At 40.6% G+C, this 27,836-nt stretch overlaps 1 protein-coding gene across 3 annotated transcripts in view; it reads left to right on the plus strand.

Moving 5' to 3' along the window:
- The window catches only part of ARHGAP10 (Rho GTPase activating protein 10), a 784,460-nt gene that overhangs the window by 259,268 nt on the left and 497,356 nt on the right, over positions 1 to 27,836 (plus strand). For all 3 annotated transcript variants that reach the window (XM_053703724.1, XM_053703722.1, XM_053703725.1), the window contains exons 8-10: positions 18,699 to 18,828; positions 22,210 to 22,316; positions 23,304 to 23,398. In XM_053703724.1, the coding sequence (XP_053559699.1) occupies positions 18,699 to 18,828; positions 22,210 to 22,316; positions 23,304 to 23,398 (332 nt within the window). The remainder of the gene's footprint in view (positions 1 to 18,698; positions 18,829 to 22,209; positions 22,317 to 23,303; positions 23,399 to 27,836) is intronic.

Genomic DNA, 27,836 nt, shown 5'->3' on the forward strand with positions numbered 1-27,836 from the left:
TAATTTCTATAAAAGCCTTAACTGGGATCTTGTTCCTTTGTGATTTATGTTTTCTTTGCAGTGCCAGTCATTGCATTAATAAATGTATTACAATGGGAATGCATAATTTTAGCAGCCAAATATCCCATAAATTTCAATAAAACCTGAAAAATGATAACATTTTACATCAGACTACTAATGTTTTGGTTTTTATACCTCACACTTTATAAAAACACCCTTAGCTGACTTTAAATGTGTTACAATTTCTCTGCATGGCTGCTAGATATATATATATATATATATATATATATATATATATATATATATATATATATATATATATATATATATATATTACTCAGTGATTCTTATGGTGCTACTACACTATTGAATATGAAAGCTAAAAAGGAAATAGAAAAACCTAGTTTTGTGCACTTACAAATAAAAAATAGATGTTTCTTTCATGTAATTGGCAAGAGTCCATGAGCTAGTGACATATGGGTTATACAATCCTACCAGGAGGGGCAAAGTTTCCCAAACCTCAAAATGCCTATAAATACACCCCTCACCACACCCACAATTCAGTTTTACAAACTTTGCCTCCTACGGAGGTGGTGAAGTAAGTTTGTGCTAAGATTTCTACGTTGATATGCGCTTCTTCATTGTTGAAGCCCGATTCCTCTCAGAGTACAGCGAATGTCAGAGGGACGTGAAGGGAGTATCACTTATTGAATACGATGATTTCCCTAACGGGGGTCTATTTCATAGGTTCTCTGTTATCGGTTGTAGAGATTCATCTCCTACCTCCCTTTTCAGATCGACGATATACTCTCAATTTACTATTACCTCTACTAACTGTTTTAGTTCTGGTTTGGCTATCTGCTATATGTGGATGGGTGTCTTTTGGTAAGTATGTTTCTCTTGTAAAGGTGTATCCAGTCCACGGGTTCATCCATTACTTGTGGGATATTCTCCTTCCCAACAGGAAGTTGCAAGAGGACACCCACAGCAGAGCTGTCTATATAGCTCCTCCCCTAACTGCCACCCCCAGTCATTCTCTTGCAACTCTCGACAAGATAGGAAGTGTAAGAGAGATGTGGTGACTTAGTGTAGTTTTTACCTTCAATCAAGAGTTTGTTATTTTTAAACGGTACCGGCGTTGTACTGTTTTACTCTCAGGCAGAAATTGGAAGAAGAATCTGCCTGGAGGTTGATGATCTTAGCGGTTTGTAACTAAGGTCCATTGTTGTTCTCACACATAACTGAAGAGTATGGAAAGAAAACTTCAGTTGGGGGGACGGTTTGCAGATTACCTGCTTTGAGGTTTGTTCAGTATATTTATTTCTAGAGAGATGATAAGGTCTAGAAAATGCTGACAGAGCCTTATATATTTGAGGTAAGCCTGATGCAGTGATTTAACAATGACTGGGATCATGCTTACAATAAAGGGTAATATTCATGTTAATACTCATTTTACTTAGTGTCAAAACGTTTGCATGGTTTATAGAAAAAACGTTTTTTCTCTGAGGGTGATAAATCTATATTTGGGGCCTAGTTTTCCACATGGCTAGTCAGATTACTCCTAGGAGTACTTTTTTAAGGCCCACTGACATAGAGTGCATGGTGGGAGGGGCCTATTTTTGCGCTCTAAATGCGCAGTTGATATTCAGACTGAGACATCCAGCTTCCCTAAAGGAGTCCTCTGGCATCTAGGACCACTATAGAGGGTTTTTTTTCCCTGCAAAAATCGTTTAAGGGCAGGTAGGAGCCACAGCAGAGCTGTGGCAGTTTGTTTGACTGTTAACGGTTTTAACGTTTTTCAAATCCGGTTTGGGGCCTAAGGGGTTAATCATCCATTTGCAAGTGGGTGCAATGCTGCTTTAGTCCCTTATACACACTGTAAACATTTTGTAGAGTTTACTACTTTTTAACACTGTTTTGCAGTTTATATGGTAGTTTTTTTCTCTTAAAGGCACAGTACCGTTTTTGTTTAATTGCTGTTAAACATTTATTAAAGTGTTTTCCAAGCTTGCTGGTCTCATTACTAGTCTGTTAAACATGTCTGACATAGAGGAAACTCCTTGTTCATTATGTTTATAAGCCATTGTGGAACCCCCTCTTAGAATGTGTACCAAATGTACTGATATTTCTATAAGTTCTAAAGACCATATTATGGCTTTTAAAGATTTATCACCAGAGGGTTCTCAGACTGACAAAAGGGAGGTTAAACCACCTAGCTCTCCCCATGTGTCAGAACCTATATCTCCCGCTCAAGTGACGCCAAGTACATCTGGCGCGTCCAATGCGTTTACCTTACAAGACATGGCGGCAGTTATGAATCATACCCTCACAGAGGTATTGTCCAAACTGCCAGGGTTTCAAGGAAAGCGAGTCAACTCTGGGGCTAGAACAAATACAGAGCTTTCTGACGCTTCAGTAGTTATGTCCGATATAAACTCACAATATGCAGAAGCCGAAGCAGGAGAGCTTCTATCTGTGGGTGACATTTCTGATTCAGGGAAGGCGTTACTTCAGTCTGACTCTGAAATGACAGCGTTTAAATTTAAGCTTGAACACCTCCGCTTGTTGCTCAAGGAGGTTTTAGCGACTCTGGATGACTGTGACCCCATTGTAGTCCCAGAGATATTGTGTAAAATGGACAAATACTTTGCAGTGCCTGTTTACACTGACGTTTTTCCAGTCCCTAAGAGGTTTTCAGAAATTATTACTAAGGAATGGGATAGACCAGGTGTACCATTCTCTCCCCCTCCTGCTTTTAAAAAGATGTTTCCCATAGATGCCGCAACACGGGACTCGTGGCAGACGGTCCCTAAGGTGGAGGGAGCAGTCTCTACCCTAGCTAAGCGTACAACTATCCCCGTCGAGAACAGTTGTTCTTTCCTAGATCCTATGGATAAAAAAATTAGAGGGTTTCCTTAAGAAAATCTTTATACAACTAGGTTTTATTCTCCAGCCTCTTGCATGCATTGCCCCAGTCACTGCTGCAGCGGCTTTCTGGTTCGAGTCTCTTGAGGAGGCTCTACAGGTGGAGACCCCGTTAGACGATATTCTAGACAGGATTAAAGCTCTTAAGTTAGCTAATTCTTTTATTTCTGACGCCGTTTTTCATTTAACCAAGCTAACGGCTAAGAATTTAGGTTTTGCCATTCAGGCGCGTAGGCTGACGTTACTTCAAAGTCTAAGCTTCTCAACATCCCCTTCAAAGGGCAGACCCTATTCGGGCATGGACTGAAGGAGATAATTTATTTCCGTTCCTTTCGAAACTTCAGGAGTGGCGCAGCTTCAACTTCCTCTAATGCAAAAAAAGGGGGACATTTTGCCCAGTCCAAACCAGTCTGGAGACCTAACCAGGCTTGGAACAAGGGGTAGCAGGCCAAGAAACCTGCTGCTGCCTCTAAGACAGCATGACGGAGTAGCCCCCGATCCGGGACCGGATCTAGTGGGGGCAGACTTTCTCTCTTCGCCCAGGCTTGGGCAAGAGACGTCCAGGATCCCTGGGCTCTGGAGATTTTTTCCCAGGGATATCTTCTGGATTTCAAAGCTTCATCTCCAAAGGGGAGATTTCATCTCTCACAATTATCTGCAAACCAGATAAAGAGAGAAGCATTCTTACGTTGCGTTCAAGACCTATTGGTTATGGGAGTGATCCACCCAGTTCCAAGGGAGGAACAGGGGCAGGGCTTTTATTCAAATCTGTTTATAGTTCCCAAAAAAGAGGGAACTTTCAGACCAATCTTGGATCTCAAGATCCTAAACAAATTTCTCAGGGTCCCATCCTTCAAGATGGAGACTATTCGAACCATCCTACCTATGATCCAGGAGAGTCAATATATGACTACCGTGGACTTAAAGGATGCTTATCTCCACATTCCGATACACAGAGATCATCATCAGTTCCTCAGGTTCGCCTTTCTAGACAGGCATTACCAGTTTGTGGCTCTTCCCTTCGGGTTAGTCACGGCACCAAGAATCTTTACGAAGGTTCTAGGGTCCCTACTGGCGGTTCTAAGGCCACGAGGCATAGCAGTGGCTCCTTACTTAGACGACATTCTGATACAGGCGTCGACTTTTCAAATCGCCAAGTCCCATACGGACATTGTTCTGGCATTCCTGAGGTCTCACGGGTGGAAGGTGAACGAAGAAAAGAGTTCTCTCTCTCCCCTCTCACAAGAGTTTCCTTCCTAGGAACTCTGATAGATTCAGTAGAAATGAAAATTTTTCTGACAGAGGTAAGGTTGTCAAAACTTCTAACTTCCTGTCGTGCTCTTCATTTCACTTTGCGGCCGTCAGTGGCTCAGTGTATGGAAGTAATCGGCCTAATGGTAGCGGCAATGGACATAGTTCCGTTTGCCCGCCTACATCTCAGACCACTGCAACTTTGCATGCTCAATCAGTGGAATGGGGACTACACAGATTTGTCTCCTCGGATAAATCTGGATCAAGAGACCAGGGATTATCTTCTCTGGTGGCTATTTTGGGTCCATCTGTCCAGGGGAATGAGTTTCCGCAGGCCAGAGTGGACTATAGTGACGACAGATGCCAGCCTTCTGAGCTGAGGCGCAGTCTTGAACTCCCTGAAGGCTCAGGGTTCGTGGACTCAAGAGGAAGCCCTCCTTCCGATAAACATTCTGGAACTAAGAGCGATATTCAATGCTCTTCAGGCTTGGCCTCAGCTAGCTGCGGTCAGGTTCATCAGATTTCAGTCGGACAACATCACGACTGTAGCCTATATCAACCATCAGGGGGGAACAAGGAGCCCCCTGGCAATGCTGGAGGTTTCAAAGATAATTCTATGGGCAGAGGTTCACTCTTGCCATCTCTCAGCTATCCATATCCCAGGAGTAGAGAACTGGGAGGCGGATTTTCTAAGTCGGCAGACTTTTCATCCGGGGGAGTGGGAGCTCCATCCGGAGGTATTTGCCCAGCTGATTCAACTATGGGGCAAACCAGAACTGGATCTCATGGCATCTCGTCAGAACGCCAAGCTTCCTTGTTACGGGTCCAGGTCAAGGGATCCCCAGGCAGCGCTGATAGATGCTCTAGCAGCGCCCTGGTCCTTTAGCCTGGCTTATGTGTTTCCACCATTTCCTCTGCTCCCTCGTCTAATTGCCAAGCAGGAGAGAGCTTCGGTGATTTTGATAGCTCCTGCGTGGCCATGCAGGACTTGGTATGCAGATCTGGTGGACATGTCATCCTTTCCACCATGGACTCTGCCACTGAGGCAGGACCTTCTACTTCAAGGTCCCTTCAAATATCCAAATCTAATTTCTCTTGTTAAGTGTATCCAGTCCACGGATCATCCATTACTTGTGGGATATTCTCCTTCCCAGCAGGAAGTTGCAAGAGGATCACCCACAGCAGAGCTGCTATATAGCTCCTCCCCTCACTGTCATATCCAGTCATTCTCTTGCAACTCTCAACTAAGATGGAGGTCGTAAGAGGACTGTGGTGTTTTATACTTAGTTTATTTCTTCAATCAAAAGTTTGTTATTTTTAAATGGTACCGGAATGTACTGTTTATCTCAGGCAGTATTAGAAGAAGAATCTGCCTGCGTTTTCTATGATCTTAGCAGAAGTAACTAAGATCCTTTGCTGTTCTCACATATTCTGAGGAGTGAGGTAACTTCAGAGGGGGAATAGCGTGCAGGTTTTCCTGCAATAAGGTATGTGCAGTTAAAATATTTTTCTTGGGATGGAATTTGCTAGAAAATGCTGCTGATACCGAAGTAATGTAAGTAAAGCCTTAAATGCAGTGATATCGACTGGTATCAGGCTTATTAATAGAGATACATACTCTTATAAAAGTGTATTTTAAAACGTTTGCTGGCATGTTTAATCGTTTTTTACATATGTTTGGTGATAAAACTTATTGGGGCCTAGTTTTTTCCACATGGCTGGCTTGAATTTTGCCTAGAAACAGTTCCCTGAGGCTTCCCACTGTTGTAATATGAGTGGGAGGGGCCTATTTTAACGCTTTTTTGCTCAGCAAAAATTACAGACACAGACTTCCAGCTTCTTCCTGCATGATCCAGGACTTCTCTGAAGGGCTCAAAAGGCTTCAAAAGTCGTATTGAGGGAGGTAAAAAGCCACAGTAGAGCTGTGGCAGTTGTTGTGACTGTTTAAAAAACGTTTTTGTCATTTGTTATTCCGTTTTTGGTATTAAGGGGTTAATCATCCATTTGCAAGTGGGTGCAATGCTCTGCTAACTTATTACATACACTGTAAAAATTTCGTTAGTGTAACTGCATTTTTTCACTGTTATTTCAAAATTTGGGAAAATTTGTGTTTCTTAAAGGCGCAGTAACGTTTTTATATTGCTTGTAAACTTGTTTTAAAGTGTTTTCCAAGCTTGCTAGTCTCATTGCTAGTCTGTTTAAACATGTCTGACACAGAGGAACCTACTTGTTCATTATGTTTGAAAGCCATGGTGGAGCCCCATAGGAGAATGTGTACTAAATGTATTGATTTCACCTTAAACAGTAAAAATCAGTCTTTATCTATAAAAGAATTATCACCAGAGGGTTCTGTCGAGGGGGAAGTTATGCCAACTAACTCTCCCCACGTGTCAGACCCTTCACCTCCCGCTCAGGGGACGCACGCTAATATGGCGCCAATTACATCAGGGACGCCCATAGCGATTACCTTGCAGGACATGGCTGCAATCATGAATAATACCCTGTCAGAGGTATTATCTAGATTGCCTGAATTAAGAGGCAAGCGCGATAGCTCTGGGGTTAGGAGAGATGCAGAGCGCGCAAATGCTGTTAGAGCCATGTCTGATACTGCGTCACAGTATGCAGAACATGAGGATGAAAAGCTTCAGTCTGTGGGTGACATCTCTGACTCGGGGAAACCTGATTCAGAGATTTCTAATTTTAAATTTAAGCTTGAGAACCTCCGTGTATTGCTTGGGGAGGTATTAGCTGCTTTGAATGACTGTAACACAGTTGCCATTCCAGAGAAATTGTGTAGGCTGGATAGATACTATGCGGTGCCGGTGTGTACTGACGTTTTTCCTATACCTAAAAGGCTTACAGAAATTATTAGCAAGGAGTGGGATAGACCCGGTGTGCCTTTTTCCCCACCTCCTATATTTAGAAAAATGTTTCCAATAGACGCCACTACACAGGACTTATGGCAGACGGTCCCTAAGGTGGAGGGAGCAGTTTCTACTTTAGCAAAGCGTACCACTATCCCGGTTGAGGACAGTTGGGCTTTTTCAGATCCAATGGATAAAAAATTGGAGGGTTACCTTAAGAAAATGTTTATTCAACAAGGTTTTATTTTGCAGCCCCTTGCATGCATTGCGGCGGCATTCTGGTTTGAGGCCCTGGAAGAGGCCATCCAGACAGCTCCATTGAATGAAATTATTGACAAGCTTAGAACGCTTAAGCTAGCTAACTCATTTGTTTCTGATGCCATTGTTCATTCGACTAAACTAACGGCTAAGAATTCTGGATTCGCCATCCAGGCGCGTAGCGCGCTATGGCTTAAATCCTGGTCAGCTGACGTGACTTCAAAGTCTAAATTACTCAACATTCCTTTCAAGGGGCAGACCCTATTCGGGCCTGGCTTGAAGGAAATTATTGCTGACATTACTGGAGGCAAGGGTCATACCCTTCCTCAGGACAGGGCCAAATCAAAGGCCAAACAGTCTAATTTTCATGCCTTTCGAAATTTCAAGGCATATGCAGCATCAACTTCCTCCGCTTCAAAACAAGAGGGAACTGTTGCTCATTCCAGACAGGCCTGGAAACCTAACCAGTCCTGGAACAAGGGCAAGCAGGCCAGAAAGCCTGCTGCTGCCCCCAAGACAGCATGAAGGAACGGCCCCCTATCCGGAAACGGATCTAGTGGAGGGCAGACTTTCTCTCTTCGCCCAGGCGTGGGCAAGAGATGTTCAGGATCCCTGGGCGTTGGAGATCATATCTCAGGGATATCTTCTGGACTTCAAAGCTTCTCCTCCACAAGGGAGATTTCATCTTTCAAGGCTATCAGCAAACCAGATAAAGAAAGAGGCATTCCTAAGCTGTGTGCAAGACCTCCTAGTAATGGGAGTGATCCATCCAGTTCCGCGGACGGAACAAGGACAGGGATTTTATTCAAATCTGTTTGTGGTTCCCAAGAAAGAGGGAACCTTCAGACCAATCTTGGATCTAAAGATCTTAAACAAATTCCTCAGAGTTCCATCATTCAAAATGGAAACGATTCGGACCATCCTACCCATGATCCAAGAGGGTCAGTACATGACCACAGTGGACTTAAAGGATGCCTACCTTCACATACCGATTCACAAAGATCATCATCGGTTCCTAAGGTTTGCCTTTCTAGACAGGCATTACCAATTTGTAGCTCTTCCCTTCGGGTTGGCCACTGCCTCAAGAATTTTTACAAAGGTTCTGGGCTCACTTCTGGCGGTTCTAAGACCGCGAGGCATAGCGGTGGCTCCGTATCTAGACAACATCCTGATACAGGCGTCAAGCTTTCAAATTGCCAAGTCTCATACGGAGATAGTTCTGGCATTTCTGAGGCCGCATGGGTGGAAAGTGAATGTGGAAAAGAGTTCTCTATCACCACTCACAAGAGTCTCCTTCCTAGGGACTCTTATAGATTCTGTAGAGATGAAAATTTACCTGACGGAGTCCAGGTTATCAAAACTTCTAAATGCTTGCCGTGTCCTTCATTCCATTCCACGCCCGTCAGTGGCTCAGTGCATGGAAGTAATCGGCTTAATGGTAGCGGCAATGGACATAGTGCCATTTGCGCGCCTGCATCTCAGACCGCTGCAATTATGCATGCTAAGTCAGTGGAATGGGGATTACTCAGATTTGTCCCCTCTACTAAATCTGGATCAAGAGACCAGAGATTCTCTTCTCTGGTGGCTTTCTCGGGTCCATCTGTCCAAGGGTATGACCGTTCGCAGGCCAGATTGGACGATTGTAACAACAGATGCCAGCCTTCTAGGTTGGGGCGCAGTCTGGAACTCCTTGAAGGCTCAGGGATCATGGACTCAGGAGGAGAAACTCCTCCCAATAAATATTCTGGAGTTAAGAGCAATATTCAATGCTCTTCTAGCTTGGCCTCAGTTAGCAACACTGAGGTTCATCAGATTTCAGTCGGACAACATCACGACTGTGGCTTACATCAACCATCAAGGGGGAACCAGGAGTTCCCTAGCGATGTTAGAAGTCTCAAAGATAATTCGCTGGGCAGAGTCTCACTCTTGCCACCTGTCAGCGATCCACATCCCAGGCGTAGAGAACTGGGAGGCGGATTTTCTAAGTCGTCAGACTTTTCATCCGGGGGAGTGGGAACTCCATCCGGAGGTGTTTGCTCAACTGGTCCATCGTTGGGGCAAACCAGAACTGGATCTCATGGCGTCTCGCCAGAACGCCAAGCTTCCTTGTTACGGATCCAGGTCCAGGGACCCGGGAGCAATGCTGATAGATGCTCTAGCAGCTCCTTGGTTCTTCAACCTGGCCTATGTGTTTCCACCGTTTCCTCTGCTCCCTCGACTGATTGCCAAAATCAAACAGGAGAGAGCATCAGTGATTCTGATAGCGCCTGCGTGGCCACGCAGGACCTGGTATGCAGACCTAGTGGACATGTCATCTCTTCCACCATGGACTCTGCCTCTGAGGCAGGACCTTCTAATACAAGGTCCTTTCAATCATCCAAATCTAATTTCTCTGAGACTGACTGCATGGAGATTGAACGCTTGATTCTATCAAGGCGTGGATTCTCTGAGTCAGTCATTGATACCTTAATACAGACACGAAAGCCTGTCAGCAGGAAAATCTACCACAAGATATGGCGTAAATATCTTTATTGGTGTGAATCCAAGAGTTACTCATGGAGTAAGGTTAGGATTCCTAGGATATTGTCCTTTCTCCTAGAGGGTTTGGACAAAGGCTTATCAGCTAGTTCTTTAAAAGGACAGATCTCTGCTCTGTCTGTTCTTTTGCACAAGCGTCTGGCAGAAGTTCCAGACGTCCAGGCATTTTGTCAGGCTTTGGTTAGGATTAAGCCTGTGTTTATAACTGTTGCTCCCCCGTGGAGCTTAAACTTGGTTCTTAAAGTTCTTCAGGGAGTTCCGTTCGAACCCCTTCATTCCATTGATATTAAACTTTTATCTTGGAAAGTTCTGTTTTTGATGGCTATTTCCTCGGCTCGAAGAGTCTCTGAGTTATCTGCCTTACATTGTGATTCTCCTTATCTGATTTTTCATTCAGACAAGGTAGTTCTGCGTACCAAACCTGGGTTTTTACCTAAGGTGGTTTCTAACAGGAATATCAATCAAGAGATTGTTGTTCCATCATTGTGTCCTAATCCTTCTTCAAAGAAGGAACGTCTTTTGCATAATCTGGACGTAGTCCGTGCCTTGAAGTTTTACTTACAGGCTACTAAAGATTTTCGTCAAACATCTGCCCTGTTTGTCGTTTACTCTGGACAGAGGAGAGGTCAAAAAGCTTCGGCAACCTCTCTATCCTTTTGGCTTCGGAGCATAATACGCTTAGCCTATGAGACTGCTGGACAGCAGCCCCCTGAAAGGATTACAGCTCATTCTACTAGAGCTGTGGCTTCCACCTGGGCCTTTAAAAATGAGGCCTCTGTTGAACAGATTTTCAAGGCTTGGTCTTCGCTTCACACCTTTTCAAAATTTTACAAATTTGATACTATTGCTTCTTCGGAGGCTGTTTTTGGGAGAAAGGTTCTACAGGCAGTGGTTCGTTCCGTTTAAGTTCCTGCCTTGTCCCTCCCATCATCCGTGTACTTTAGCTTTGGTATTGGTATCCCACAAGTAATGGATGATCCGTGGACTGGATACACTTAACAAGAGAAAACATAATTTATGCTTACCTGATAAATTTATTTATCTTGTAGTGTACCCAGTCCACGGCCCGCCCTGTCCTTTTAAGGCAGGTCTAAATTTTAATTAAACTACAGTCACCACTGCACCCTATGGTTTCTCCTTTCTCGTCTTGTTTCGGTCGAATGTGAGGGGAGGAGCTATATAGCAGCTCTGCTGTGGGTGATCCTCTTGCAACTTCCTGTTGGGAAGGAGAATATCCCACAAGTAATGGATGATCCGTGGACTGGATACATTACAAGAGAAATACATTTTTCAGGTAAGCATAAATTATGTTTTCTCTGCTTGGAGATTGAACGCTTGATTTTATCAAAGCGTGGTTTTTCCGAGTCGGTCATTGATACCTTAATTCAGGCTCGAAAGCCTGTCACCAGGAAAATCTATCATAATATATGGTGTAAATATCTTCATTGGTGTGAATCCAAGGGTTACTCATGGAGTAAGGTCAGGATTCCTAGGATATTATCCTTTCTCCAAGAAGGATTGGAGAAGGGATTGTCAGCTAGTTCCTTAAAGGGACAGATTTCTGCTCTGTCTATTCTTTTGCACAAACGTCTGGCTGAGGTTCCAGACGTTCAGGCGTTTTGTCAGGCTTTGGTTAGAATCAAGCCTGTGTTTAAACCTTCCGGTTTTATTATTTCAATACCCCATTGATGTTTGCCTCTTGCTTTTTTCTATCAGAGGGCTATGCTATTTGCATTTTTTCCCATTCCTGAAACTGTCATATAAGGAAATAGATAATTTTGCTTTATATGTTGTTTTTTATCTTACATTTTGCAAGATGTCTCAACCTGATCCTGCCTCAGAAGCTTCTACTGGAACATTGCTGCGTGACATCGGTTCAACTAAAGCTAAGTGCATTTGTTGTAAAATTGTAGAAATTATCTCGCCGAATGTCATTTGTAATAGTTATCATGATAAACTTTTACATGCAGATAGTGTATCCATTAGTAATAGTACATTGCCAGTTTCAGTTCCTTCAACTTCTAATGTGCATGATATACCTGTAAATTTTAAAGAATTTGTTTCTGATTCTATTCTGAAGGCTTTGTCTGCATTTCCACCTTCAAATAAATTAAAAAGGTCTTTTAAAACTTCTCATTTAGTTGATGAAATTTCAAATGACCAACAACATAATAATTTATCCTCTTCTGATGAGGATCTATCTGATTCAGAAGATCCTTCCTCAGTGCAAAGCAATTATAGTGTGTCGCAGTGCGACCAACAGAGCATTACTTATTTATTTAAAATTGAGTATATGCGTTCTTTATTAAAAGAAGTGTTAATTACTTTGGATATTGAGGTAACCAGTCCTCTTGACGTTCAGTCTAATAAATGTTTAAATGCTCTTTTTAAACCTCCTGTGGTTTCTCCAGGGGTTTTTCCTATTCCTGAGGCTATTTCTGATATGATTTCTAAAGGAATGGAATAAGCCAGGTACTTCTTTTATTCCTTCTTCAAGGTTTAAAAAATTGTATACTTTACCAGCAAAATCTATAGAGTTTTGGGAATAGATCCCCAGAGTTGATGGGGCTATTTCTACTCTTGCTAAACGTACTACTATTCCTATGGAAAATAGTACTTCCTTTAAGGATCCTTTGGATAGGAAGCTTGATTCTTATCTAAGGAAGGCCTATTTATATTCAGGTCATCTTCTTAGACCTGCAATTTCTTTGGCTGATGTTGCGGCTGCATCAACTTTCTGGTTGGAGAATTTAGCGCAACAGGAATTGGATTCTGACTTATCTAGCATTATTCGCTTACTGCAATATGCTAATCATTTTATTTATGATGCTATTTTTGATATTGTCAAAATTGATGTTAGATCCATGTCTTTAGCTATTTTAGGTAGAAGAGCTTTGTGGCTTAAATCCTAGAATGCTGATATGACATCTAAATCTAGATTACTATCTCTTTCTTTCCAAGGTAATAATTTATTTGGGTCCCAGTTGGATTCTATTATTTCAACTGTTACTGGGGGAAAGGGAGTTTTTCTGCCTCAGGATAAAAAACCTAAGGGTAAATCTAAGGCTTCTAACTGTTTTCATTCCTTTCGTCAGAATAAGGAACAAAAATTCAATCCTTCCCCCAAGGAATCTGCCTCCAATTGGAGGCCTTCCTCAAATTGGAATAAATCCAAGCCTTTTAGGAAACCAAAGTCAGACCCTAAGTCCGCATGAAGGTGCAGCCCTCATTCCAGTTCAGCTGGTAGGGGGCAGATTAAGGTTTTTCAAGGATATTTGGATAAAATCTGTTCAAAATCAATGGATTCAGAGCATTGTCTCTCAAGGGTATCAAATAGAATTCAGAGTAAGACCTCCTGTGAGAAGATTTTTTTCTCTCACGTATCCCAGTAAATCCAGTAAAAGCTCAGGCTTTCCTGAAGTGTGTTTCAGACCTGGAGTCTTCAGGGGTAATCATGCCAGTTCCTCTTCTGGAACAAGGTTTGGGGTTTTATTCAAATCTATTCATTGTCCCAAAGAAGGAAAATTTATTCAGACCAGTTCTGGATCTGAAAATTTTGAATCGTTATGTAAGAGTACCAACTTTCAAGATGGTGACTATAAGGACTATTATGCCTTTTGTTCAGCAAGGACATTATATGTCCACAATAGACTTGCAGGATGCATACCTTCATATTCCGATTCATCCAGAACATTATCAGTTTCTGAGATTCTTTTTTCTAGACAAGCATTACCAATTTATTGCTCTTCCATTTGGCATAGCAACAGCTCCAAGAATCTTTTTAAAGGTTCTGGGTGCCCTACTCTCTGTAATCGGAGAACAGGGTATTGCAGTGTTTCCTTATTTGGACGATATCTTGGTACTAGCTCAGTCTTTATGTTCTGCAGAATCTCACACAAATCAACTAGTGTTGCTTCTTCGGAAACATGGTTAGAGGATCAATTTACCAAAGAGTTTCTTGATTCCTCAGACAAGGGTCACCTTTTTAGGCTTCCAGATAGTTTCAGTGTCCATGACTCTGTCTCTAACAGACAAGAGACATTTAAAATTGATTGCAGCCTGTCGGCACCTTCAGTCTCAGTCATTCCCTTCAGTGGCTATGTGCATGGAAGTTTTAGGTCTCATGACTGCAGCATCGGACGCGATCCCCTTTGCTCGTTTTCACATGAGACCTCTTCAGTTTTGTATGCTGAATCAATGGTGCAGGGATTATACAAAGATATCACAATTAATATCCTTAAATCCCAATGTACGACACTCTCTGACATGGTGGATAGATCACCATTGTTTAGTTCAAGGGGCTTCTTTTGTTCGGCCATCCTGGACAGTGATCACAACAGATGCGATTCTCTCAGGTTGGGGAGCTGTTTGGGGATCTCTGACAGCACAAGGGGTTTGGAAATCTCAAGAGGCGAGATTACCATTAAATATTTTAGAACTCCGTGCAATTCTCAGAGCTCTTCAGTTTTGGCCTCTGTTAAAGAGAGAACCGTTCATTTGTTTTCAGACAGACAATATCACAACAGTGGCATATGTCAATCATCAGGGTGGGACTCACAGTCCCCAAGCTATAAAAGAAGTATCTCGAATACTTGTTTGGGCGGAATCCAGCTCCTGTGTAATCTCTGCGGTGCATATCCTAGGTCTAGACAATTGGGAAGCGGATTATCTCAACCGCCAGACTTTACATCCAGGGGAGTGGTCCCTCCATCCAGATGTGTTTTCTCAGTTCAGATGTGGGGTCTTCCAGAGATAGATCTCATGGCCTCTCATCTAAACAAGAAACTTCCCAGATACCTGTCCAGGTCCAGGGATGTTCAGGCAGAAGCAGTGGATGCGCTGACACTTCCTTGGTGTTATCATCCTGCTTACATCTTCCCGCCTCTAGTTCTCCTTCCAAGAGTGATTTCCAAAATCATCATGGAACAATCATTTGTGTTGCTGGTGGCGCCAGCATGGCCACACAGGTTTTGGTATGCGGATCTGGTTCGGATGTCCAGTTGCCCGCCTTGGCCACTTCCGTTACGGCCAGACCTACTATCTCATGGTCCGTTTTTCCATCAGGATCTCAAATCATTAAATTTGAAAGTATGGAAATTGAACGCTTAATTCTAAGTCATAGAGGTTTCTCTGACTCAGTGATTAATACTATGTTACAAGCTCGTAAATCTGTCTCTAGAAAGATTTATTATAGAGTTTGGAAGACTTGCATTTCATGGTGTTCTTCTCATAAATTTTCTTGGCATTCTTTTAGAATTCCTAGAACTTTACAGTTTCTTCAGGATGGTTTGGATAAGGGTTTGTCTGCAAGTTCCTTGAAAGGACAAATCTCTGCTCTTTCTGTTTTATTTCACAGAAAGATTGCTATACTTCCTGATATACACTGTTTTGTACAGGCTTTAGTTCGTATTAAGCCTGTCATTAAATCAATTTCTCCTCCTTGGAGTCTTAATTTGGTTCTGAAGGCTTTACAGGCTCCTCCATTTGAGCCTATGCATTCTTTGGGCATTAAACTACTTTCTTGGAAAGTGTTGTTCCTTTTTGCCATCTCTTCTGCTAGAAGGGTTTCTGAGCTATCTGCTCTTTCTTGTGAATCTCCTTTTCTGATTTTTCATAAGGATAAGGCGGTTTTGCGGACTTCTTTTGAATTTTTCCTAAGGTTGTGAATTCTAACAACATTAGTAGAGAAATTGTTGTCCCTTCCTTGTTGTCCTAATCCTAAGAATCCTTTGGAAAGATCCTTACATTCTTTGGATGTGGTGAGAGCTTTGAAATATTATGTTGAAGCTACTAAAGATTTCAGGAAGACTTCTAGTCTATTTTTTATATTTTCCTTGGAAAGGTCAGAAGGCCTCTGCTATTTCCTTGGCCTCTTGGTTAAAGCTTTTGATTCATCAAGCTTATTTGGAGTCGGGTCAAGCCCCGCCTCAGAGAATTACAGCTCATTCTACTAGATCAGTCTCCACTTTGTGGACTTTTAAGAATGAAGCTTCAGTTGATCAGATTTGCAAAGCAGCAACTTGGTCCTCTTTGCATACATTTACTAAATTCTGCCGTTTTGATGTATTTGCTTCTTCGGAAGCAGTTTTTGGTAGAAAAGTTCTTCAGGCAGCTGTTTCAGTTTGATTCTTCTGCTTTTGATTTAAGTTTTTTTCTTTCAAATTAAATTAAATTTATTTTTTTGGGTTGTGGACTAATTTTTTTCAGCGGTATATGGCTGTTTTTATTTTATTCCCTCCCTCTCTAGTGACTCTTGAGTGGAAGACTCCACATCTTGGGTATTGATATCCCATATGTCACTAGCTCATGGACTCTTGCCAATTACATGAAAGAAAACATAATTTATGTAAGAACTTACCTGATAAATTCATTTCTTTCATATTGGCAAGAGTCCATGAGGCCCACCCTTTTTATGGTGGTTATGATTTTTTGTATAAAGCACAATTATTTCCAAATTTCCTTTGTTGATGCTTTCTACTCCTTTCTTTATCACCCCACTGCTTGGCTATTCGTTAAACTGAATTGTGGGTGTGGTGAGGGGTGTATTTATAGGCATTTTGAGGTTTGGGAAACTTTGCCCCTCCTGGTAGGATTGTATATCCCATGTGTCACTAGCTCATGGACTCTTGCCAATATGAAAGAAATTAATTTATCAGGTAAGTTCTTACATAAATTATGTTTTTTATACATGGTAGATCATTTTACTGTTTTTGTACGATAACATCCTTTGTGGATTAAGCAAATCCAGTTTATACCAGAATGGATGGGGAATACTAGTATTCCATGATTTTGTAGCATATCAAACAGTATTTTTTTAAAAAGTATATCCTGCATCTTACATGCTGAAATTAACTATTAACATTTTAAAGGTGATGGTAAACTTGACATGTTTTAAAATCAGGTCCGGAATCTAAGCAATATTTTAGATGGACTTAATTGATCACTTATAATAAAGATGTAACTGTAACTTACTTTTGAATCTAGCCATGCCATTCTAATACCCCGCACCCCGGCCACCCACTTCAAAACTCAATTTTTGTGAGCTAATGTTTTAAACTGTTCTCCAATCAGCGCTCTAGCCATATGGCAATTTTGTTGTAGCTAGAGCGCCGATTGGAGAACAATTACAAAATGTTGGCTTATGAGTTTTGAAGTGGACAGGCGGGAGCGTGGGGTAAGTAAGTTACAGCGCATCATTATTAGAAGTGCGCAATTAAAGTCCCTGTAAAATATTTATATTTTGTTTACTTAAAGGGATAGTCTAGTCAAAAATAAACTTCCGTGATTCAGATGGAGCATACAAGTTTAAGCAACTTTCTAGTTTACTCCTATTATTATTTTTTCTTCGTTCTCTTGGTATCTTTATTTAAAAAATCTGGAATGTCAGCTTAGAAGCTGTCCCATTTTTGTTTCTGCACCTGGGTTGTGCTTGCTAATTGGATGGCTACATTTAGACACCAGTCAGCTAGCGCTTCCCAGGTGATGAACCAAAAATGGGACAGCTTCTAAGCTTACATTTGAGATTTTTAAAATAAAGATACCAAGAGAGTAAATTAGAAAGTTGCTTAAAATTGCATGCTCTGTCTGAATCATGAAAGTTTAATTTGGACTATATAATCACTTTAAGGAAAGCAGTTTCTCTGTACAGGCTGCTTTATTGAATGGAGACATACAATTTAAATGTGAAAGTTTTCACTCTCAGAATTTGGTGTGAAATCAAACTGCAAGGGAAAGTGTGAATGATAGCAGAGTAGCAGGTGGGAATTGCTAAGAGGACAGATAATTAGTAGAGATAAGGAAATATAATGGTAGGGAGTGGAAATATACATATTTAAAGGGACAGTTTAACCAAATTTCTCCCTTTAAATTGTTCCCAATGATCAATTTTACCAAATGTTTCACCCCCTGTTGGCATTGCTCTTTATATTTTATAGGGGCAGTAAACCTACAAAATAATGTTATATAATTCTGCACAAAGTGCACAATTATATAACATTAGCTTAGCACCAAGTATATACAACAAAGTGTTCCTGCAATTTTTTTTTTTTTACTACGTAATTGAGTTTTGCAGAATGCCACTCCTGGCTCTACTGAATGTCTTTTTTTTTTTTCTTAAGTGCATCATGGGCACGCTGTCTGGTCACAGCGCGCCAGATCGCGCCATTAAAATTAATGTAGCTCGCTACCAGACTAGAGCGGGAGTGAGCAACATTAATTTTATTGGCACGATTGGGCGCGCTGTGACCAGACAGCGTGCCCGCGATACGCTTAAGAAAAAACAGTCCTGCTCAGTAGAGCCAGGAGCGGCGTTCAGAATTATATAACATTATTTTGTAGGTTTACTGCCCCTTTAACATAAACACCCACCTAAGTCAGTCTTTTGATGCAAATGAGCCATTTTAATAATGATGTGCAAAATACGCAACTCTCTCTACTTCACATGTTGCTACTGATATTATTTTTGTGCGTGGCATTCATGGGACAATGTCTGGGGACACTTATGCTGACTCTGTGAAATCTAAACAAAAACATGTTTTCTAAAATTGTTCCTTCTGCTGTTTTGGTGAGACCCTTGTTTCAAAATAAGTCCTATATGCAAAAATAGTTCATATTGTTTGTGTGTGCAAAAGCTTTTTTATTTTACTAATGGAAAAAAAAGAAAAAAATTCTGAGGTAATGTAAACAATTTTGCATTTGTGGGTTCATTTCACAATTTCCAGCCTTCACTTTATTTTAATATATCATATCCTATTTTCAAGTAATATTATTTTTGTGTTCCAGATTTAGATTTTTTTTATTCATATTATTGTAGTTGTTAATATTGTTGATAATATTATTAACATCGGTTTTATTATATTAAAGACACGGAATCGCTTTGATGGAACACGGTCGGAGGTTGAGGAACTCAAGAATAAAATCAGGAAAAATCCCAAAGAGCATAAAAGAGCCAGCCGGTTTTCAAAGGAAGGGTATCTCTATGTGCAGGAGAAACGTAAGTGTGATAGTTTATTTTGTCAAGGGGTTTGCTTCTATATTTTTAGACAAATGTAATGTACGGCTTTAGGCCTTAACTAGGTTAAAGGGACACGAAACCCAAAAAATTGTCTTTCATGATTAAGGTAGAACATACAATTTTAAACAACTTTACATTTTACTTCTTTTATAAAATTTGCTTCATTCTCTTGGTATCATTTGTTGAAGGAGCAGCAATGCACTACTGTTTTCTAACTGAACAATATGAGCCAATGACAGTCGGTGTGTGTATATTGGCGGGGGGAAAAAATCACAATTTATTTAAAAAAAAAAAACACGATTGCGATTTTATTAAAAAATTCTATAACACCTTAATTTTTCAATAAAATGTTTATTTAACACTACAGCATCTTACTGTACATGTTTCTCAATGTCTAATACACTCTTGTACCATACAAATACAAACCACAAAATAGTTAAAATAAAATTAGATGCCTGTGCTGTGGTTACATAGTAGCCACTAGCCATCATGTTGAATATATTATTATTTACAATTCACTTCACAATATATCTTACATGCAACCCTTAATGAACATATATAAATAAAATATATTGTAAAATGTAATCAAACTCAATGTTATGCGTCACAGAAGTTAAAAAAAAAAGTCAGTAAGGCACTTTAAAGTTTTTGTACAATACTCACTTTATTGCTCACAACTATGAGCTGTCCCACCGTCACACCGCCGCTTGACCACCGCCACACCACTCCCAGATGAATGCTTCCACACACACTCTGCAATCTCTTCCAAAATGGCAGTTTTGCGGGTATTCTCAGGTCCGCCAAGGCCGCACACTTGTCCTCTTCTGATCCTCCCTCTCTGCCTCCGTTTTCATGACGAACAGAGTATTTTTTTTCTCTCTCTCTCACTTAATGACCAAGGACGTACCCTGTATCTCCTCGGGGTTTCAACAAGCAGTGGAAGTGATCGTGATCGCTTCCAGACGCTTTCAAGGTAATGCAGGGATGTCTCGATATTGAGGCATCACTGCCATACTTTTTTTTTTTTTTACTCACCAATGCAGAGAGAGCCACTCTGTGGCCCTCTCTGCATTGGCCAGCGATGGTGCCGATCGTTAGTGGGTGGGAGCTAGTGTTGCCACCTCCGCCATGTTTTCCTGGACACTTATGAGTTACACATGCTGCAGGGCACACCCTGCAGCATGGCTGAGGTGGCAATCCTAGTGGGAGCCACAGCAGGAAGGCGGGTGGGTGGCCCATCCCTGGATTACTTCCTGATCCGGTGCGCGCAAGTGGTTGAGAGCACACGGGGGGGGGGGGTAGTTTAGAATAAAATTACATTGAAGGTGATTGGAAGGGGGTTAATAAATGTTAAGAAAGGGATCTGTGAGGGGGAGGGGGGTAGGCTATTAAAGGGGGGCAGCTACACTACAGAAAATTGGCTTTTTTGCCAATTTTTCTTAGCAAACTGGGTACTGGCAGACAGCAAATAGGTAGAGGGGGGAAGGTTAGCGAACTGTTTGTGGGGGATCAGGGAGGTTGGGCTCCAAGGGGGGATCCAACACTGTAGAATAAATTAAAAAAAAAATATATATACAGGTATACCTCACTTTACAGCGCTTCACTTTACAGCGATTCGCTAATACAGCGCTTTGTGGAGCTGAAGTTCAACCTCCAAAGATTTTGAAACAGTGCTGTAAATCATTGTGAGATTGCGAGAAAAGTGACTGGCACCATTTTGCTATGCTTAGTTCACTCTGTTAACTGCATTGTAGTGCAATCTGTGTCTCAGTGCTATAGTCTGGCAAATTTTACTACAGTAATTGTCACTATTTTACAGGTACAGTATTTATTGAATACTAATTGAATACTTGCTGTGCTAGTGTTAAACTAAACGTAGCACTATTGCACCCCTAATATATGTTAGTTCAAACATGTTTTTAAGATTTTAAACACTGAAAAGAAAGCTAAAACTACCTTGTTTCACTTTAAGGCGGTTTTCACTTTACAGCGGGGCTCCGGTCCCTAACCCGCTGTATGAGCGGGGTATACCTGTATATAAAAGAAAAGCTTTTTATTTTTGTACTGGCAGACGTTCTGCCAGTACTTAAGATGGCGGTGACAGTTGTGTGGTGGGGAGGGAAGAGAACGGTTTGAGGGGTGACAAGCAGAGATTAGGGGGCGGGATATGTCAGTTGGGAGGCTGATCTCTACACTAAAGCTAAAATTAACCCTACAAGCTACCTAATTAACCCCTTAACTGCTGGGCATAATACAAGTGTGGTGCGCAGCGGCATTTAGCAGCCTTCTAATTACCAAAAAGCAATGCCTAAGCCATATATATCTGCTATTTCTGAACAAAGGGGACCCCAGAGAAGCATTTACAACCATTTGTGCCATAATTGCACAAGCTGTTTGTAAATAATTTCAGTTGCAACCTAAAGTTTGTGAAAAAGTTCACAATTTTTTTTATTTGATCGCATTTGGCGCTGAAATGGTGGCATGAAATATACCAAAATGGGCCTAGATCAATACTTTGGGTTGTCTACTACACTAAAGCTAAAATTAACACTACAAGCTCCCTAATTAACCCCTTCACTGCTGGGCATAATACGAGTGTGGTGCACAGCGGCAATTAGCGGCCTTCTAATTACCAAAAAGTAATGCCAAAGCCATAAATGTCTGCTATTTCTGAACAAAGGGGATCCCAGAGTAGCATTTACAATTATTTGTGCCATAATTGCACAAGCTGTTTGTAAATTTCAGTGAGAAACCTAAATTTTGTGAAATAGTCAACGTTTTTTTTTATTTAATCGCATTTGGCTGTGAAATGGTGGCATGAAATATACCAAATTAGGCCTAGATCAATACTTTGGGTTGTCTACTAAAATAAATATATATATATACATGTCAAGGGATATTCAGGGATTCCTGACAGATATCCGTGATACAATGTAACTAGCGCTAATTTTGGAGGGGGAAAAAAATGATTTGGAAATAGCAAAGTGCTACTTGTATTTATTGCCCTATAACTTGCAAAAAAGCAAAGAACATGTAAACATTGGGTATTTCTAAACTAAGGACAAAATTTAGAAACTATTTAGCATGGGTGTTTTTTGGTGGCTGTAGATGTGTAACAGATTTTGGGGGTCAAAGTTAGAAAAAGTGTGTCAAGATATGAGGAAAATTACAGCTAAACCAAACACCGCAGAAATGTCAAAATAGCCTTGGTCCCAAATGGTAAGAAACTTGAAAAGTGCTGTGGTCATTAAGGGGTTAATGTGTCTGTTTTCCTAGCATATTTTGAGAATTAATAAATTGTTTCAGTGGAGGAATAAATATTTTGTTGTTATGATTTATTTACTGTTATTTTTATTTAAGGACCAGCTCCATTTGGCTCAAGCTGGGTAAAACACTACTGCATGTTTAAGAAGGAGTCCCAAACGTTTACAATGTTCCCATACGAGCACAGGTCAGGAGGAAAAATTGTGAGTATGCTCAGGCAGAATATTTAATTGTGTTGTGTTTGTTCCTTAAACGCACCAGGCTCTCTCTAATTGCATCGTTTAGTGGGACAAAGAAGTCTGTTTAGGGCAGTAATGGCTAACTTAGGTATTCCTGGTGTTTTGGAACTACATTTCCCATGATGCTCAGGTAGACTGCAGAGTTCCCAAGCATCATGTTAGATGTAGTTCTAAAAAATCTGGAGTGCCAGGGTTAGCCATCACTGATTTAGGGACAACCATCTTTGGAAGAGAATTGTTTTAAAAATATTTTCTTATTTGTGCATATTTACTAAATTACATTCAAAATGTCTAACTCCATGCTGCACTTTTTGTATGATTATATAGAACCATTTTAATATTAAATGGACAGTATACCTAACATTTTACTGTCCCTTTAAATTGATATTAAACCCATTTTTTTCATGATTTAGATAGAGCATGCACTTTTAAGCTACTTTCTAATTTACTCCTATTATCAAATTGTCTTCGTTCTCTTGTTATCTTTATTTTAAAAGCAGGAATTTAAGCTCAGGTGCTGCCCCTTTTTTGGTTCAGCACCTGGGTAGCCCTTGCTCGTTAGTGTAGCCAATGTAGCCACCAATCAGCAAGTTCTAACTATGGTGCTGAACCAAAAATGGGCCAGCTTCTAAGCTTAAATTATTGCTTTTTCAAATAAAGATACCAAGAGAATGAAGAAAAATTGATAATAGAAGTAAATTAGAAAGTTGATTAAAATTAAATACTCTATCTGAATCATGAAAAAAAACATTTGGGTTTAATATCCCTTTAACAGTCTTCTCTATGCTGTGTAATATAATCTACATCTTTCCTACATAAGTTTTCAGTGAGACAACAGTTTTTATGGAAGTTCATATAATCAAATGTATTTTTTCCCCCCCTGATTATGAACACTGCTTATTGCATATTAATATATATAATAGTCATATTAATAATATCTATTTCTTGTAGGGTGACGGAGAAAGTTTCACACTTAATTATTGCACTAAAAGGCATCCAGATACAATAGACAGAAGATTCTGTTTTGATGTTGAACCTGTAGAAAGGTAAATGTGTATTACATTATATTACTTTTACCATATGTATGAGAATTCATTAGCGAAAAGTATAATACCACTACCTATGTTTTCATATTGTGAATATTTTGGGCCCTTCACTTAAATATTGGCCTCAATCACTTGTTCTTTGTTTGCCTGAACAGTCAACATTCATTTTCTTGCAAAAAAAGTCTAATTTTCTGTTAATGAAATTACACATTCAAAAACGTGTATATTAACACTCAAATGTTGATTTACATAGAGCTCAATGTAACTGGAATTTATATTTAAATGAATATTTAAATGTAATGTTAAATTGTTACGTTCAGTATACAAATGTATAGGAATCAATAGAAATTCAGGCATTAGTAGACGGGAAGCATAACGGTGTTGTATTTACAAATAAAGAAAAAATAAGGTAAAGTGAAATTTCTTTAATGTCTTTTATGTTAAAGTGAAGGTAAACTTTGACGAATGAAAGCCCGGTTTTTTAAAATACTATATAAAACAGGGTCACTTTCATTCATCAAAGTTTAGAAAGTAGCCGTTTGTTTAAAAACTTTTCTTCTTTTCACAGCCAGAACAGCTTCCCCCACCCGGAGATCCTCTATTCACATGTCAGCAATGACTAATACGGCTTCCTCCAATCACGGCATGGCCTCAGGCAATGACTCCCCCCGGGGGAAAGCCGTGATTGGAGGAAGCCGGATTAGTCATTGCTGACGTGTGAAGATTCACTTTTTAATCAAACTGTTACTAGAATTAAACTTCAATGTGTTATTTTTTTGACTGTTTCCTGTTTTTGATTCAACATAAAGATACATTATGTTGTCATTTATGGGTTCTGTGGCCATCCTCCAGCTGTCACAGAAATTGCAGGGCCATCCCAAATTAGGACCCATATTCCACCATGCTGTTGGATTTATTTCCTTGCTACTTAGAAAATATTCTGGGAGCCCCTACACTACTATGTACGAGAACCACATGAGCTGGGAGTCTTAAGTCAAGTCTTTTCAGCTTTACCACTATGGTGGGCATTATTATAAATATGATATAGCAGATGAGTCCAGACTTTAGTGAGCTGAGTAGATAACAAGGAAAGGAAAGAGGCGCTGTATGTGTGAATCAATCACCCACTAGGTATAAGCACAAAGAAGATTCAGGGTACTCACATGGTGTAAAGGCACCCAGTTGTGCCAGAACTGGTAATGGTGATTTAGTGAGCTGAGACCTGCTTTATTTGTGAGTTAGGTATATCTTATTGTGTGGGTGGAATCCAAAAGTTGTGATGCTTTTGTGCCAAATTAGAGTTTAATCATAGCAATGCCTTTACTTAGAACATTTATTGTGTTGCAGAATATAGTAATGGAAAGCAAATGTTTTTAAAGCATTTTGCAGTATACTTTCATATGCTTAAACAGGGCTCGACAAACCCAGGCACAAGGGAGCCACTTAAGCTTCTTTAGATCCTTTCTAGGCCTTGCCGCTGTATATAATATTCTAGAAGGCAAAATATTTTCTTAGGAGCTTTTAGAGTTACACACTCCTTTTTGCTTGCTGAGATTAAGGGGCCAGTCAACACCAGAATTATTATTGTTTAAAAATATAGATAACGCCTTTACTACCCATTCCCCAGCTTTGCAGAACCAACATTGTTATATTAATATATATATTTTTTTTTTTCAAAAAGCTTTATTTGAGATTCAAAAAGAAGTAACAATAGAATGATAATGTCACATAAATTTCAACAAAACATGGCACATTTTGTATCATTATACATAAAACAAGACTGTGACAGGGTTGATTGACAGGTAACTATGTTGCGCGCCTCCAGAGTCTATGTTAGCATAATCAAGCAGCATACGCCTCTGCCGCTGTTTTAACCTTGGTTACTTCAAAACAATTATATTCTGCTCTGGAAGCTTCAAAGAAAACAAAAGCAAATACAGCATAATGAAAATGAACAGTTCAGCTCAAGCGCTATATTGTGCGCCTGTGGATTGTAATTTATGACATGCACCGAGACCAACCGTGCATGACAGCTGGGTGTGGAATAGGAGAGAAAGAAGTAAGGTCATAAATGACAAGATAAGGGGGGAGATATCCCCTAAGAGTAAAGAAAGAAAAGAGAAAGAATGAAGAGAGGGAGAGAAGAAGGGGAGGAGAGAGAGGAAGGGAAAGGAAAAGAAAGAAAGAAAAAAACCCCGGAAGGGGGGGGTAGGAAGGGGGGAGGGGGATGCAAACCACGTTTCGGGCCTGCACGTCTGTAGAGTGAGACTTTATCTATACGAAGGTTTCCATAGCTCTTTCATATACTCATGGACTTCAATTTTATCGTCTCTTAAATAACGATATCTTTCTAATGACAGATATCTATCAACTCTGTCTTCCCATTCTACATGTTGTGGGATGCAAGTAGTTTTCCAGTTCTTGGGAATAAGGGCTTTGGCACTGTTAAGCATTATATACAGAAGATATTTTTTGGGCTTTTCTGTTATTTTGGGTAAGCCATGGAACAGTAGGAGACTCAGGCCTCTGTTTATTGTGAGATTTAACTTGGTTTCTATTGAGTCTATTACAGAACCCCAAAATGGCTGAATTAGGTCGCAAGTCCACCAGATGTGGAGGAACGTGCCAGTCTCGCCACAGCCGCGCCAACACCTGCCATCCGATCTCTTATAGAATTTTCTAATCTTGGCAGGAGTGAGGTACCAGCGGGATAGGTATTTATAGTTGGACTCGAGGACCCCAGCGGAGATAGATGCTTTGCTATGGTTATAGAATATATTTTGCCAATCCGTCTCCGTGAGGTCCCCGCCAAGTTCTGTGTTCCATTGTCTGACAAACGAAGGCATACCGTTCTCTTTATGAGAAGTCAACAGGTTATACATAGTAGAAATAAAGTGTTTTGGCGCGGCCGGCAGGAGACACAACTTCTCCAGCTGTGTTAGTTGTCTCGTTATGTTATCTGCCCCTCTGTGTGTGTTTAGATAATGTTGTAGTTGTCTGTGAAAGTACCATGAGATCTGCAGTCCCGATTGTTGGAGTTCTTCAAAGTTTTTGATTTTCCCGTTTGATATTAGTCTATGGAACATGGTTTGGTCTAGTTGAGCTTTATTTATATTGGTATTCTGCGCGTTTGTGAACATTATGTCGGGGTTGTGTAAGAATGAGGTTAGTGGAGAAGGGGTGGTGGAGATGTATGGGTGTTCAATAAGTGTTTTGTCCCATTGTGTAAAGAATTCCTCTAGGAATGGGTAATAGATGGTTATATCAGGTCTGTTCTTACTAGAGGTCCAACCCAATGTCCCCAGGTTTCGAATTCCCATGATGGTACGCCCTATCTGAACCCACGTCTTATCGATTGAGTTGGTGCACCACTCCACCTGAGTTTGGAGGTTAATAGCTTTCTTATAAGCAAGGAGGTTTGGGATACCCAATCCGCCGTTCTCTTTGGCTAAGTATAGAGAATGTCTGGGAACGCGAGGTCTCCTGCCTCCCCAGATGTATTCCTCTAGTTGGCCCTGTAATTTTCGTATGAAATGGGGTGGGAAGGGGATCGGCAAGGTTTGGAAGTAGTATAGGATTCTAGGGAGGATATTCATTTTAACTACGCCTATCCTCACCAGCCAAGAGATCCTTTTATTTTTCCATGCCGATAGATCATTGATAATTGACTTTGATAGATGGAGATAATTAGCCATGAATAAGTGACATGGGTCTGGGGTCAAGTTAATTCCTAGATATTTAAGTGTATCAGTTTTAATCTTAAGTTTACATATATTCGGTATTTGACACAATTCCGCTTGAGGTAAGTTTACATTCAATATTTCTGATTTGGTATGGTTCAAGTGAAAATTGGACACTCTGCCATATTCCTCGAATTCCCCCAAGACCTCTGGTAGGGATGTCAGGGGGTTCGAAAGAGATAACAACACTTCTATCGAAAGGGCAAATAGCAGGGGTGACAATGGGCAGCCCTGCCTTGTACCATTTGAAATATCAAAGGGATCAGATAATATGTTATTAACTTTAACTTGTGCTGTGGGATTCGTGTATAGGGCGAAGACTTTCTGTATAAAGGGTTGGCCAAAATTCATTTTAGACAGGACAGCTCTGAGAAAGCTCCAGCTGACCCTGTCAAACGCCTTCTCGGCGTCTGTTGAGACAAGGACCGAGGGGATGTTGTGTTGGCGGGCATAATTCACTAAGAAATTGGCTTTTATAGTATTGTCCCTGGCCTCATGGCCAGGGACATATCCAACCTGATCTGGTGAGACCAGTTGGGGTAAGTGAGTGTTTAGTCTTGTTGCGAGTATTTTCGCGTAGATTTTTAGGTCCACGTTAAGGAGGGATATTGGCCTAAAGTTTTCCGGGCGGTTGGGTAATTTTCCAGGTTTTGGAATGGTGGCCACATGCGCTAGTAGCATAGAAGGTGGGAAGTCCT

Source organism: Bombina bombina, chromosome 2 (genome assembly GCF_027579735.1).
Source record: "Bombina bombina isolate aBomBom1 chromosome 2, aBomBom1.pri, whole genome shotgun sequence".
Classification (NCBI taxonomy): Eukaryota; Metazoa; Chordata; class Amphibia; order Anura; family Bombinatoridae; genus Bombina; species Bombina bombina.